Genomic DNA, 13823 nt, shown 5'->3' with positions numbered 1-13823 from the left:
ATATGAGCCCTTTTAAACTCCCCATTTTCTATGGTCATTCAGTAAGAAAACTAGTATTTCACAAAGTTAGTTATTCACAGTCAATGACTATTTGGTGAACCCCGGAGTGAATTCAGTTTGCCAAAGTTATCCAGAAAATGTAAGTGTAAGGGTGGCAGGAGAATACCTTTTCTTTTAATGGGCAGTATTGTTTCTGGTTTACCTAAAGTCCCTCAGCAAGGACATGGGCACACAGTCACCAGTAGGACAGCAGCATATGAGTGGCACCTTCTTCCACTGCCTACCCTCCTCGAGTTTCTCAGTAGCCTGTCATTAGAAAAATATCAGCCAACTGAGTCAGAATTTTTTTCCTCAGGTATTTGTTTTTGTTTTGTTTGCTTGTTTCAATGCTTACGTATACCGCTAAGACCAAAATTTTCGGGAAACATAAAAGATGATACCTGTCCTTCAAGTACATTTTGTCAAAACCAAATCATCCGTATTCTAAGTTTCCACATTCACTGCTCAGTGAGATCTTGAATGATTTCTCGTCTTTGCAGAGTTCTTTATATGTACCTATGGCTTCAAGCAAAACCCAGTTCTTCTATTTGTCTTAGTTTTTTACCTGGGAATCACTCATCTTTATTCAAGTAGTAAACACATAGCTTTGGAAACAAAGATGGCAAGCTATCAAAATAAGTTTGTTTTTTATTAGGCAATTTCCCAGCCTTGATTTTAAAAACGTGTCTCCAATTATTAACAGACTTACTTGCTAATAATGAGTGTTTCCTCTCCACCTATCCAGACCCTCATGAATTCTCCATACATTTTGTTGTAGTAGTTGCAGGCACTGCCAATCCCCATCCAGAGGAACCTGAAGTGGGAAATGAGGGGCCCAATTCCCAGAAAATAGCCAGGACCTAGGGAAGTCATTAGATCACAGTCAGTATTTCAGCAACATCAAGAAAAGCAATTGCTTTAAGTTATTGCTGTTCTTATTTTTTTAAAATCTGATTGTCCACTTATATCTTCTGATGTATATAGGTGAATCACACACATTCACAGTGATTAAAAGAACCACACAAGTTAACATGGGGCTCTTCACAGCTCCATGAGTAACGAGTACTTCAGAGTCTACACCACAGCAGTTCCATATGGTCTCAATCATTTCAGTCACATTGAACTGGAGTAGGGTCTACTCTATCCTTGCCATGTAAATGGTGTCCATAATTTTCAAATGCAAGTCAATCAGGTCTTCTGGTAACAAGGATGAAAACCAGGACAAGTGATGAGCTGACAGATCTGTCTGGCTCCCTAGTTTTGTCTGAAAACATTGCGTTTGAAAGTGCAAGCTAATGCATGGGGTGGGTTTGAATTCGTTTGTGGTTTTGGTGTTGTCTTTTTAGCTGTGAGAAACATGGTCTGCAAAGACAGTGTCCAACAAAGGGCATCCATTCCTTTTTTTTTTTTTTCATTCAAAAATGATTCAGTTTAAGAAGAGAATCTTAAACTAAATCTCGTTAGAATCAAAGAAAGTTAAGCATTGAGGAAGGAGGCACTGGCTGATCAGTGTCCAGCCCAGAGTCTGAGACTAATGAAGAGCAGTGGCCCTGACACCCTTGCTGATGTAGATCGTGACAGAAATGTGAGCCAAAACTCACACAGTTGGCTGAGACAGTACAGTGCTGTAATAATTTAGATAATCTGAGTTTTTGCATGAATCATCTAAATTGAAAGTTTAGTTCCAAATCTGGCAAACCAGGTTACTCCTTAATTTTGCAGTGGCGGGATTAATCTGGACAAGATGATCAGGTTTTTTTTTTTTTTTTTTTCGTCTTTATACTTCATTGTTAATGTCTATAGAACCAATACAAGGATTTGGGTTCTTTTGAGTTAAGGGTTCTTAATCTTAGGATTGTTCTAATAACACTATATTATAACTAGATGACTTAACATTAAAATAATTTCATTGAGCTCTCAAAAAGAATTAAGTTAAACAAGCTGATTTGATTATATACATATTTTCTTAAAATTTCACCAGATATGCTGACCTCTCGTCAGATGAAATATGCGTAATAACATAATATTTTGCTAAATATTTTAGCTTGAAACATTATAAATCCTCTATAAATGTTTCCTGGATGATTTTTTAAGTGATTAGATGTGTAAATGATGAAGTTTTAAATGTCATCATGATTTAGAATATTTTAGGTGTATTTACATTGATAAACATGGAAGTTTTAAATGTCATCATGATTTAGAATATTTTAGGTGTATTTACATTGATAAACATGGAAAAGATAAAATATCTCCTACACTTAGTCCCTGTGAAGTCAAACATCTGTCTTTTAGGGAATAAACTTACTCAACGAATATGCAAGGCCCATGAGGAACAAAGACATACAAGTAACAGCTTTACTTTTCATGTTTTAACTAAATATTTCGTGCCATGTAGAAAGTCTTACTATTTGGCAACCACCATTCAAATTTAACATATGACAGTGAAGAGCCATAGCTCCTGAAAAAAGAGAGATTGTGATGAATTCTGCTAAGGTTGAGAACCTGAGTGTTCTAACCGTAAGAGAAGCAGAATTTTTGATCCCTCTTATGCCAGCTTAATTCAGCCAGCAAACACTGAGACACTGCTACTTACAGGCACTAGCTCCAAATTAAGGACCCGAAAGGGTATGATAAGTATAATTCAGTCCCATCAGGTGCTGGGCAGGAAAAAAATGTGAAAAAACCCCACAAAATCAAGTAATTATCCCACAATGTGATCCTTTCCTTTGCGTGCATATCTTGTAGCGTAAAGTTGGAAAGAATAATGCTCTGTCTAGAAGGGGAGAAGTTTTGGTAGGATATTAGGGAAGCTCTGGTTGCATCCTCATTAAACTGCTCTCTGCTCTCAGATTTGGGAATGCCGATCTATACATTCAAAGACTGTGGGAGTCTCTTCACACCCAAAGAGGAGCAGGAAATGCTTCCCTGCATTTTTGTGCAGAGACAGCCTCCATCAGGCTGGCACCTGAGACCTCTTGCCCCCTGTCCTAATCAAGAAGCTGTTTCATTCCATGCTCGGTGTAAACCCTGGAGAAACCTGTGCACATGAATGTTCATAGCAGCACTGCTCACAATAGCCCCAAACTAGAGATATCCCAATTGTCCCCTAATGTCTGGAATAGAATGGGTGGATTAACCATGAGGTGTTCCTGTAACTTCGTATCAGATGAACTGCAGCTGCATGCTACAACCTAGATGAATCTTACAGGCATAAAAATGAACTACAAAGCAAGACAAAAGAATAAGCAATGTAGGATTCCGTTTTTAAAACCTGTAAAACCAGGCAAACTTAAAGTATATTGTTTGCAATATGAAAATAGGTGAAAATTTTATAAAATAGCAGGGGAGCGATTGTCACAAAAATAGAAGATTCTTTACTTCTGGGGGCGAGAGAGGGTATGATTAAAAGGCACAGGAGGAGTTTCTAACATCCCACTTCTTGTCCTAGACTGTGATGATCTGCTTATCCGTGCATTTTTTTTTTTTTTTTTTTTGTCAAACAGATTGTTTACGGACAATGAGACTGTATTGCCATGTCTATAACTAATGTGGTGCCCAGGGCAGAGGGAGGCTTTGAGGAGAGGATCCGTGTGCAAGGTTCCTGTGTCCTTGGGGAAGGGAGAACTGCCAGGTGTCAGGTAACTGTGAGTCCTGGGCAGAGATCAGTGAACTGGGCCAGTTTCCCCAAATTGAAGTCTACAAAGCCCTCACATAGAAGTGACTCCTTCCTCCCCCAGCCCTCATGGCCCTCCCTGGCACTAAGTCCTCTGCCTGTGTGTGTCATCTTTGCATATTCCTGCCCCCCACTCCCCCCAGCACTGATATGCAGGCCCTTTTAAGTAAATGGAGGTTGACAAAGCTGAGATCTGGGTCTCAGTCTCATCCCTTACTAGCTGTGGACACTTACCCGCTTTAAGTCTCGAAGTCTTCATCTGCAAAATAGGCATCACCACGCCCACCTCAACAGAGTGCCATGAGGTTCACAAGAGAAAATGAGCATGAAACTGCTTTGAAAATTGTAAGTTGCTTGAGAGCTTTGGCTCATTGAACCTTCTTAATACTTTGGCTTTCACTGACCCTGATATTCCCCACACCTATAAAACCAAGAACCCAGAGAGCCCAGAGGTCAAAGGTGGGATCTGGTCAAAGGTGCTCAGAAGTATTGGTCAGCAAGAACCACCCTGCAAGGCCAGTGTCCTCACCTTCCCTTCCCCAACCAGGAGTCATGGCATCTCAGCCTGGGCCACCGGAGGGCTCTGACCAGACCTCACATTTTCTCAGGGAAAACATGGAACTAGAAGCTCCTGGTAGCACAGTGGTTGTCCACCTGAGATGCAGGACTTCCTGGTGCGTCCCCTGGTCCCCTATTCCTATTTTCCTTCCAGCTGAGGTGCTGGCAAGCCTTTTCCCTTTTCTTTTTTTTCTTTTTTCTTTTTTTTTTTTTTTTTTTTTTTTTTGTCTTTTTGCTATTTCTTTGGGCCGCTCCCGCGGCATATGGAGGTTCCCAGGCCAAGGGTCGAATCGGAGCCTTAGCCACCGGCCTAAGCCAGAGCCACAGCAACGCGGGATCCGAGTCGCGTCTGCAACCTACACCACAGCTCACGGCAACGCAGGATCCTTAACCCACTGAGCAAGAGCAGGGACCGAACCCGCAATCTCATGGTTCCTAGTCAGATTCGTTAACCACTGCTCCACGATTGGAACTGCCCTTTTCCCTTTTCTTGGCTTAATCCCCACACCTGTGAAAAGACAAGTTTGAACGCCACAGTTTCTCATGCTTGTCTCAATGGTTTGCCTGTCAAGGCAGATCCTGTCTCTGGGGCTCAGTTTCCCCTTCCGTCAAACAAAGGGGCTAGGCTCCATTCCCTGGTGCTCAACCCTGACTGCTCAGGAAAATCATCTGGGGAGATTTTTTCTAAAAGAAATCCACATGGGAGTTCCCGTCATGGTTCAGTGGTTAATGAATCCGACTAGGAACCATGAGGTTGTGGGTTCGATCCCTGGCCTTGCTCAGTGGGTTAAGGATCCGGCATTGCCATGAGCTGTGGTGTAGGTTGCAGATGTGCTTGGGTCCCATGTTGCTGTGGCTCTGGCGTAGGCTGGTGGCTACAGCTCCAATTAGACCCCTAGCCTGGGAACCTCCATATGCTGCGGGAGCGGCCTGAGAAAAGACAAAAAAAAAAAAATCCACATGGTGGCACCTCTTCAGATAGGGCTGAGAATCACCTGTGAGTCCTCTACCTGTCATGGTCTGAGAGGGTGATGTTCCAGCCCAGGGTGGGGTGGACAGAGTGAGCTGCCAAAGCTGCAAGGATTCCATTTCCTATGCTTGTCCCCACCCACCCCGCCCTACAAAGGTCCAGGGGAGTTCTCCCTCCACCTGCAACATAAATATCTAGCCTCGCTCTGCCCTTCATCATTCATGGATCCTGACTTGGGTACCCACCGGAGGAGGAGAAATCTAGCGAGGAAGGGGAAGGGGTTCAGTTACAGACCATGGAACAGGCTTTCTTCCAACTCCCCCCATCAGGGAGTAGAGATCAAAACTACTAAACATTCCTTTCCATTGGGCATGAAAAAGTAACCTCAAATACCAGGCTGAATCAGACAGAGAGGCAGGCCGTTCTGTGGAAAGTGATAAAGAACCCAGACCCAGGGCGCTCTGCAGCAGCCCCACACTCCCACTCTTCATCACTCTGTGCGAGGCCCACCACACTTGGAAGCGTGTGATGGCTTGGCTCTTGAACTAGAGCCTTATCGGATATCTTATGGGACTGGGGACAGATGCCTGCCATGAGGGATTTTCCCTCAAGACTAAAAAGCAGTCTGATATTTCAGAGAATTCTGAGTTAATCTGATACTGTGTCATGGTGGAGTTTCTACTGGAATTATCTGGGTAATTATATTATACTCTACTTTTGCTTGATCTGCAGAGCTTGTTGAAGATTCTTTCAAGGAGTAATTTTCCAAGGGAACCATAGTGGTCCCAGTACTTTTTCCAGTGTCCAAGTCCCATCCAGCCCTTACGGTGGCATCAACCTCACCACCAGTTCCAAGAATAAAAGAAAAATGAAGAGTGGGATAGAGAGATGAGTAAATTCAAGAAAGGGAGAGGGCAGAGGATGTGGATGAAGCAAAGTGTGGGAGACACAGAACGGTGTACAGAAGGCATTCTCGAGATATTTTCACCTTCAGAGCAAAACTGGAATAAGTTTGAATTAAAAAACCCCCAAACCTGGAATTTTACATTGCTTCACTCCATCTTAAACTTCCTTTAAATGATACTTGTGCCAAGCCTGTTTTGCAGACTAAAAGGGATTATCTAAGGTATCTGTTAGTGCTTTCATTTCGCATATGCAGAAATTTGATAAAAAATTTTCACTTGGGTTCATTAGCTCATATGCTGTGGCCTTCCGCCATCTCCCCAGGTTTACTCTGTCCTTTTACAAAGTTGTCTTTACTTTCATGGACCAAAAGCCCAAGAAAACGAGGCAAACCATCTCCTTAGATCCAAAACTAAATGACTGACTTACTTGGTATTGAGGATGTATTCTCATAATTCCACAACAAGAGAAGAAAGCCGGTGAGCAGCAGGACTGCAATGCTGGCAAAAGGCACAACTTCAGACACCATGCTGGTGATTTTATAATACATTGGGTTCAGCATTTCCAAAACCATCTGTGTTGCTTGATCTCAGGGGAAGCAATTTAAAGTCCTGTGGAAATCAGACGAGCAGTAAAATTATAGAATCTCCCAAAGGTACATCCAGGACTTCTGTTGATTCAGAGGATGGTGCTTTGATTCAGATTGGTGCTTTGCTTGATAATATGATTACACATTTAGACAAGATGTATTTGAGGTACAATAAAAACAAGCCCCAGAAAGATCGTTTGACATGAAGTGCAGCATTTCTGACCTTGGTAGAATTTCAGGTTTGTTTAGACACTTGGCAGATTTTGTGTAGGCAATCTTTTTCCCTGGCAGCCAAATCAATTGGAAAAAAAAAAAAAAAAAAAAAAAAAAAAAAAAAAAAAAAAGCATCTCCCATCCCCTTTGTTTCCTGAAATTTACTTCCATCAAAGAGCAATAAGGTATTTTATGGGCATCATGGGCATCATTGAGGCATTCTCAGAGCTTTCCATGAAGTTGTCTGTTGAATTCAATGTGATTTACTCAGGACAGTCTTTTCCTATTGGCTTTGATGAGGTTTAAAATCTCTTGCACCGTGGGCTGGGTGAAGCAGTGCATTGGAGCCTACAACAGAGGTAGTAGGAAAGAATAGGAGAGGAAGAATAAAAGGAAAGGAGAAAGAGAAGAAATGGGGGAGGAGGAAGAAGAGAGGATAGGCATAGTAGATGCCACCTGAAGTAGGTTCAGGTGTTACCAGCAACCAAGCTCCCCCCAGCAGCTAATCTCTGCAGGAAAAATTTCAGTTTGATTTGCTGGTTTTGTCATGTTTTTCTTTTCTTTTTCTCTGAGAGCATTTTTTTCTGCTTTACTGAGATGTAATTGACATACAACAATGTGTAAGTGTAAGGTGTACAATGTAATGATTTGACTTATGTACATCCTGAAATGATTATCACAATAGGTTTAATGAGCATTCATCATCTCATACAGATACAACACTAAAGAAATAAGAAAAAAATTTTCCCTTTAGATGAAAACTCTTAGGATTTACTCTCTTAACGAATTTCATATATAACATACAGTAGTATTAATAATCTTTATCATGTTGTGTATCACATCCCCAGTCCTTATTTTTCTTATAACTAAAATTTGTGCCTGTTAACTACCTTCATCTAATTTACCCTCTCCAAACCCATCCCTACCTCTGGTAGGCACAAATTTGATATGTTTTCTATGAGTTTTTTTCTTTGTATTTGAAGTATAATTTACCTACAACACTATGTTGGTATCTAGACACAACATAGTCATTCAATATTTCTATACATTTAGAAATGATCATCATGATAAACCTAGCTGTCATCAATAATTACAAAGATATTAGGTAATTATTGACTGTATTCATCATAGTGTCATTTCATACTCATGACATGTATTTTAGTAACTGAAGGTTTTTGCCTTTTAATCTGCCTTACTCATTTCTCTCTTCTCCGCAACCTCCTCTCCTCTGACAACTATGTTTGTTCTCTGTATTTATGACTCTATTTCTGTTTGATTATGTTTGTTCATCTGTTTTTGTGTTTAGATTCCACATATAAGTGAAACCATACAGTATTTCTTCTACTCTCTCCAACTTATTTTCATTTAGCATGGGCCCTTGGGTTTTTTTTTTTTTTGAGTTATATGAATTCTTAGTATATTTTGGATGCTAAGCCCTTGTGAAATATGTCATTTGAAAATATTTTTTCATATTCAGTGTTCTTTTTGTTTTGTTGATAGTTTTCTTTGCTGTGCAAAAGATTTTGTTTGTTATGGTTCTGTTTGTTTATTTTGCCTTTATATCCCTTGCCTGAGGTGACATATTCCACCCCCACCAAAATATTGCTGATAGTGAATTCAGAGGGCATACTGCTTATCTTTTATTCTAGCTGTTTTAAGGTTTCAAATCTTAGATTTAAGGCTTTTATAAGTTTTGAGTTTATTTTTGTATATGGTGGTAGAAAGTAGTCTAGTTTAATTCTTTTGCATATTGTTGTTTGCATATAGTTATGCAGTTTTCCTCAATGCCGTTTATTGAAGAGGCTATTTTTCCCATCACATATTCTTGCATCTTCTATTGTAGATTCATTGCACTTTATTTCTGATAATATTTACTTTATATATTTAGGTCCTCCTTGTTGCATGCATACATATTTACAACTGTTATATCATGTTGTACTGATCCCTTTATTATCATGTAATATCCTTCTTTGTCTCTTGTTACAGTCTTTGTTTTAGAGTCCATTTTACCTGACATAAATATTGCTACCCCAGCTTTCTTTTCATTTCTATTTGCCTGAAATACCTTTGGTGCATTTTTTTTTCCTGTGCCAGATATTCCTGTGCTAGGGATTGAACTCGCACCACAGCAGTGACTTGAGCCATAGAAGCTACAACTCCAGATCCTTAACCCACTGAGCCACCAGGGAACTCTGAAGCTGTGTGTATCCTTAGAGCTGAAGTGAGTCTGTTGCAGGCAGCATGTATTTGGGTCTTTTTTTGGATCCATTCAAATAAATACTTTATATCTTTTGATTGCAGCATCTAGTCCATTTACTTTTAAGGTAATTATTGATAGGTATGTACTTGTTGCCATTTTACGCATTGTTTAGGGGTTGCTTTTGTAGCTCTCTTTGTTCCTCTCTTCTTCTTTTGCTCTCTTCCCTTGTGATCTAATGATTATCTGTAGTATTATATTTGGATTCCTATCTTTTTTTGTGTATCTATTATAGATTTTTGGCTGGGGGTTGAACCTGTGCCACAATAGCAACCTGAGCTACTGCTGTGAAAATGCCAGATCCTTATCTGTGCCACAGGAGAACTCCCTGCTTACTGCTTTTGACAGTATACTTACGATCCTTTTGATTTGCATATCCTTTAGCTACCTATTGGATATAGAGAAGATTTTTACTACTTTTATTTTTGAAACTTCTATTAGCTTTATAAGTCATTGGTCTATTACCTTTACTGTATATTTGCCTTTACTAATGAGATTTTTTCCTTTACTATCGAAATTTTCATATTTCTAGTTATTGGAAATATTTTCCACTTAGAGAAGTCTTTTTAACATCTCTTTTTTTAATTAATTTTTTTTTTTTTTGCATTTGAGGGCTGCACTCATGGCATATGGAAGTTTTCGGGCTAGGGGTCAAATGAGAGCTGTAGCTGCCAGCCTATGCCACAGCCATAGCAGTGTAGAATCTGAGCCACATCTGCAACCTACACCACAGCTCATGGCAACACTGGATCCTTGACCCACAGATGAAGGCCAGGGATCAAACTTGCATCCTCATGGATGCTAGTCAGGTTTGTTGCTGCTGAGCCACAACAGGAACTCTAGCATCTCTTTTAAATCTGGTTTTGTGGTCCCGAACACTTTAAGGTTTTTTGATCTCTATTTTTAATATGAAGGAAACTCTAGTTGAGTACGGTATTCTCAGTTGTAGGTTTTTCCCTTTTCAACACTTTAATATATCCTGCTGCTCCCTTCTGGAGTACTTCTGCTAATAAGTCAACTCATAGCCTTATGGGAGTTCTTTTATGTGTAATTTGTTTCTTTCCTTTCTGCTTTAAAATTTTTCTCTTTATCTTTAATTTTTTGCCATTTTAATTATTGTATGTCTTGATATGGTTCTTTTAGGGTTGGTGCTATTAAGGACTTTCTGTCACTCCCGGACCTGTATATCTCTTCCCTTTCTCAGGGCAGGGCATTTTTCAGTAATTATGTCTTTAAATGTGTTCTGTGCCCCTTTCTTCTTCTGAGACCCCTAATGTGAATGCTAAAATATGCTTCATGTTGTGCCAAATGTCTCTGAACTGGTAGGTTATTTTTGTATCCCAGTCTTGGAGAAGCAGCCCTAATGTAAGAAATACCCTATGGGGCCCAGAAGTGCACTCCCCTCTGGTCACCCCAGCACTGTGCTTTAGGGGTTTCCTTTTTGAGGGCTGTCTTATTCTGTTGTGGCAGGCTGACTACTGTGGGCATGGTTGATGTGGCTGTGCCCTGGTCAGGTTAGTTGCCAGGCTATGCTTTGTGCATAGGCTGCCACCTATAGGTGGACAGAGATGTGTCATGAAGTGGCTGGCTACTGAGTCACAGGAAAGGGGGTCTTTGGGCTAATGCTGCTCTGGTGGTGGGGAGAACTTGGTCCTAGGGTAGCTAGCAGTGGGTCCAGGGTTCCCAGAGTTAGGTCAGCCTGTTTATGGATAGGGCCATGGTTTGGGGCATTGGGCCTTGGCATCCTCCTACTGGTGGGCAGAGCCAATTCCTGACTTGGCTGTCTGTGGGGTCTGTCTGGGGTGACCCAGAGCTAGTGAGAGCCTGTTGGTTAGGGGCCAGATCCTGTCATGTCTGGCTGAGGGGCACAAGGTGTCCTGGGGCTGGTTCAGGCCTGCTGTTCAATAAAGCTGGAGCCCACGGCATCAGGGGTGGTGCTGGCCTGCTGGTGGATGAATTGGGTCTTTACACATTGGCTAAGGGCTGTGGTGGTTGGGGCTGCTGTCATCCCTCTGGTGGATGGGACTGGGACCCAGGGGTTTCTGGAGCTGGTTGCCACCCACAGGTGGGTGAGACCAAGATCTGGGGTGTGTGCTGGCAAACGAATGAGTGGTCTGGGTCCTGGCTTCCCTGGCTGTGGTGCTGGGTTTCCCAGACCTAGTATTGGCTTGCTGGTGGGTGGTGCAGGGCCCAGGGTGTTCTGAGGCTGGGGCTGGCCCACTGTTGAGTGCACCAGAGCCCTACACAGCTGGCTGCAGAATGTTGGTTTTCCCAGGGCTGGTGTCCAGCCATGGTGAGCGAAGCCAGGTTCACTGGAGGGTAGAGCTGTGTTCTGGGGTCTCTGGCTGAAAGGTCCGGAGGTTCTGGAGCAAATGTTGGCCTGCTTGGGTAGTGCCAGCACCAGGGTAGTCACAGGGCTGTTGCTGGTCCACTACTGGGCCAAGCTGGGTCCTAGGTCTCTGGCAGCCGGGCAGTGGGGGTGCTGAGAGTTAGTGTCTGCTGGCAGGAGCTGGAGGCTACCCCCTAGTGGGAAAGGCCAGGTTTAGGGCTAAGGCAGGCCTTCTGGTAGGCTGGTCTGGGTCTGATAGCTCACTTTCAGGTGCTAGAGGTCCTGGGGTTTGCTAGTTCCCTGATGGGTAGGGCCAGTCCTGAGGCTGCTGGGTGCTCAGGGTGTCCTTCAGCAGCAGGCCTTCTGGTGAGTGGGCATGATTCCCACCCAGGTAATGCCTGGGGCAGACTCCCAGTGGGCAAAGCCAGGTCCCTGCACTAATTCTCTAGACAGAGAGTTGCACGGTGGTGCTTACCAGCACCAGTGTTCTCTGGGTAGGATGGATTCTCATTGACGTCTGTTGCCAGCGTCTAAGTCCTAGGCTGAGTTTCAATTGCCTCCTGCTTCTGGGAGGCTCTTCAGCATCAACAAGTGGGTCTGACTCTGGCTCCTTTCAAATTACTGATTGTGTCCTTGGTTCTAGAGCATGTGAGAGTTTGGGTACGTCCTTTAGGAGTGGAGTCTCTATTTCCCGCAGCCCTCTGGCTCTCCCAAGTAGTGCTACTGGCCTTTAAGCCAAATATTCTGGGGGCTCATCTCCCTGGTTTAAAATGCCTGGCTGGGGATCCCCATGTGGGGCTCAGATGCCTGGCTCATTGGGGAGCACCACTGTAATTATAAGTATCCTCCCATTAGTGGATTGCCCACCCTGGTCTATGGATCTTGACTATACCGCGTCTCCGTGCCTCCTACCTGTTTGTTGTGGTCCTTCTTTATATCTTTAGCTGTAGAAGATCCTCTCTGCCCGTCTTCAGGTCTTTCTCATCAATAGCTGCTCTGTAAATTGTCCTTTTGTTGTGCCTGGAGGAGGAGGGAAGTTCAAGGTCTTCTTGGACACATCCTTCTTCCAATGAGATTGAAGGAATGTTTGCAGCTTCTGGAGGCGTTCCCTTATGCTACTTTGACTTTGTGTTCTGTGCTGGCAGCCCTAATGAGCCTGAGGGCCAATGGAAAGAAGGTAAGAATGTGTAGGATTTGGGGAGAGGTTGCAGGCTGCTTGGGCTAAGCGTGGTCTTGGGAGGAGAAATGATTGGGCTCCAGAAGGGAAGGGGTGCCAGCCACAGGCAGGAGGGAAGAAGAAACAGAGGCTCATGGTGGGCTGGGGAATAGGAGGGGAGGGAAGTCCCCAGAGGAGCTGATTTGTGGAAGAAATTGAGGCCAAAATTATCCCAAAACCCATGAATTAACTGAAAGTCCAGATAACTCCTACAACTGTCGTATGTTCCTCCGGTACGTTGTAATTCTGTCCCCAAGTGATTCTTGTTTTTAAAAATTTTTTAAATTATGAAAACACACACTTACACAGATGATATTTAGCCAAATATGGACACCCTTTCTATTTGCCACACTGGGTTTCGATGTTTCTTGTCCAAGAAGGCTCAGGGTCTCTGGATTCACAGGCCTGGATCCCAGCCACAGTGAGAGGCTGCTGTGGGGGAGAAATCCATTGTGAAGGACAACACAGGTGTCTGAGGTTCCTCCTGATGGAGTGAGAAGTGCTTCTCCAAGGAGAGGCACTGAGACAGGAGAAGACTTGTTTGGGTCCAAGGGGGCTTTTGAGCTGAGAGTCAACAGGAGAGAAGGCCGGGGGTGGGGTAAGGTGTGAAAGGCACATGGAGGAGGGGCCTGAGAGGTGAGGTGAGCTGGAAAGGAGCAGTTGGTGACAGCGCTGGCCAACGGGCTCTCCTTGGAGTCCCCACCTTAAGGGCTTCTGCAGGCCTTGTCATGTCAGCGTGGGAGGCAAATGCAGGCCTCAGCAGCATGAGTAACCAGGAAATGCCATTAATGGGAAGTCATGGATTTTACCACTTCGTAACCTCCCCTGTTGGCTCACAGGGCCTTAGCAGTTATTTCAAGGTTCTCTCTTCCCTCAGAGACCTCTGGGCATTCTGGGCCTGTCTGATGTGACCCCAGGCCTCTGCCGATCCTCCCACTTCTCTCCTTCCCCTCCCACTAAAGCCCAGGTTGCCTGTGAGTTAGAACCCCAGTTGTGTACATGGTTAAAGTCTGTTCTCACAAGGGCTTCAGGTCTGTGTCTCCTGGGAGATGCAGCTGGATGGTGGGAGGCTCCAC

At 43.4% G+C, this 13823-nt stretch overlaps 1 protein-coding gene across 2 annotated transcripts in view; it reads right to left on the bottom strand.

Annotated features, from left to right (window-relative positions):
• CYP19A2 (cytochrome P450 19A2) overlaps positions 1-13372 on the bottom strand; it is a 45360-nt gene extending 31988 nt beyond the window's left edge. Inside the window, exons 1-4 of one of the 2 annotated variants that reach the window (XM_021083457.2) lie at positions 13053-13372; positions 12444-12687; positions 6573-6754; positions 749-899 (exon numbers count right to left, since the gene is read on the bottom strand). In XM_021083457.2, coding sequence (XP_020939116.1) covers positions 749-899; positions 6573-6717 — 296 coding nt within the window. In that variant the 5' untranslated portion in view covers positions 6718-6754; positions 12444-12687; positions 13053-13372. 2 annotated transcript variants of the gene reach the window in all.
• Between the last annotated feature and the right edge of the window lie 451 nt (positions 13373-13823).

Source organism: Sus scrofa, chromosome 1, assembly GCF_054392235.1.
Source record: "Sus scrofa isolate SSC_HxYL_T2T_F1_AM1 chromosome 1, Sscrofa_HxYL_maternal_Yorkshire_Landrace_v2.0, whole genome shotgun sequence".
Taxonomy (NCBI): domain Eukaryota; kingdom Metazoa; phylum Chordata; class Mammalia; order Artiodactyla; family Suidae; genus Sus; species Sus scrofa.
The sequence above is the reverse complement of the archived record's forward strand: the minus strand, read 5'-3'. Positions and strand labels throughout refer to the sequence as shown.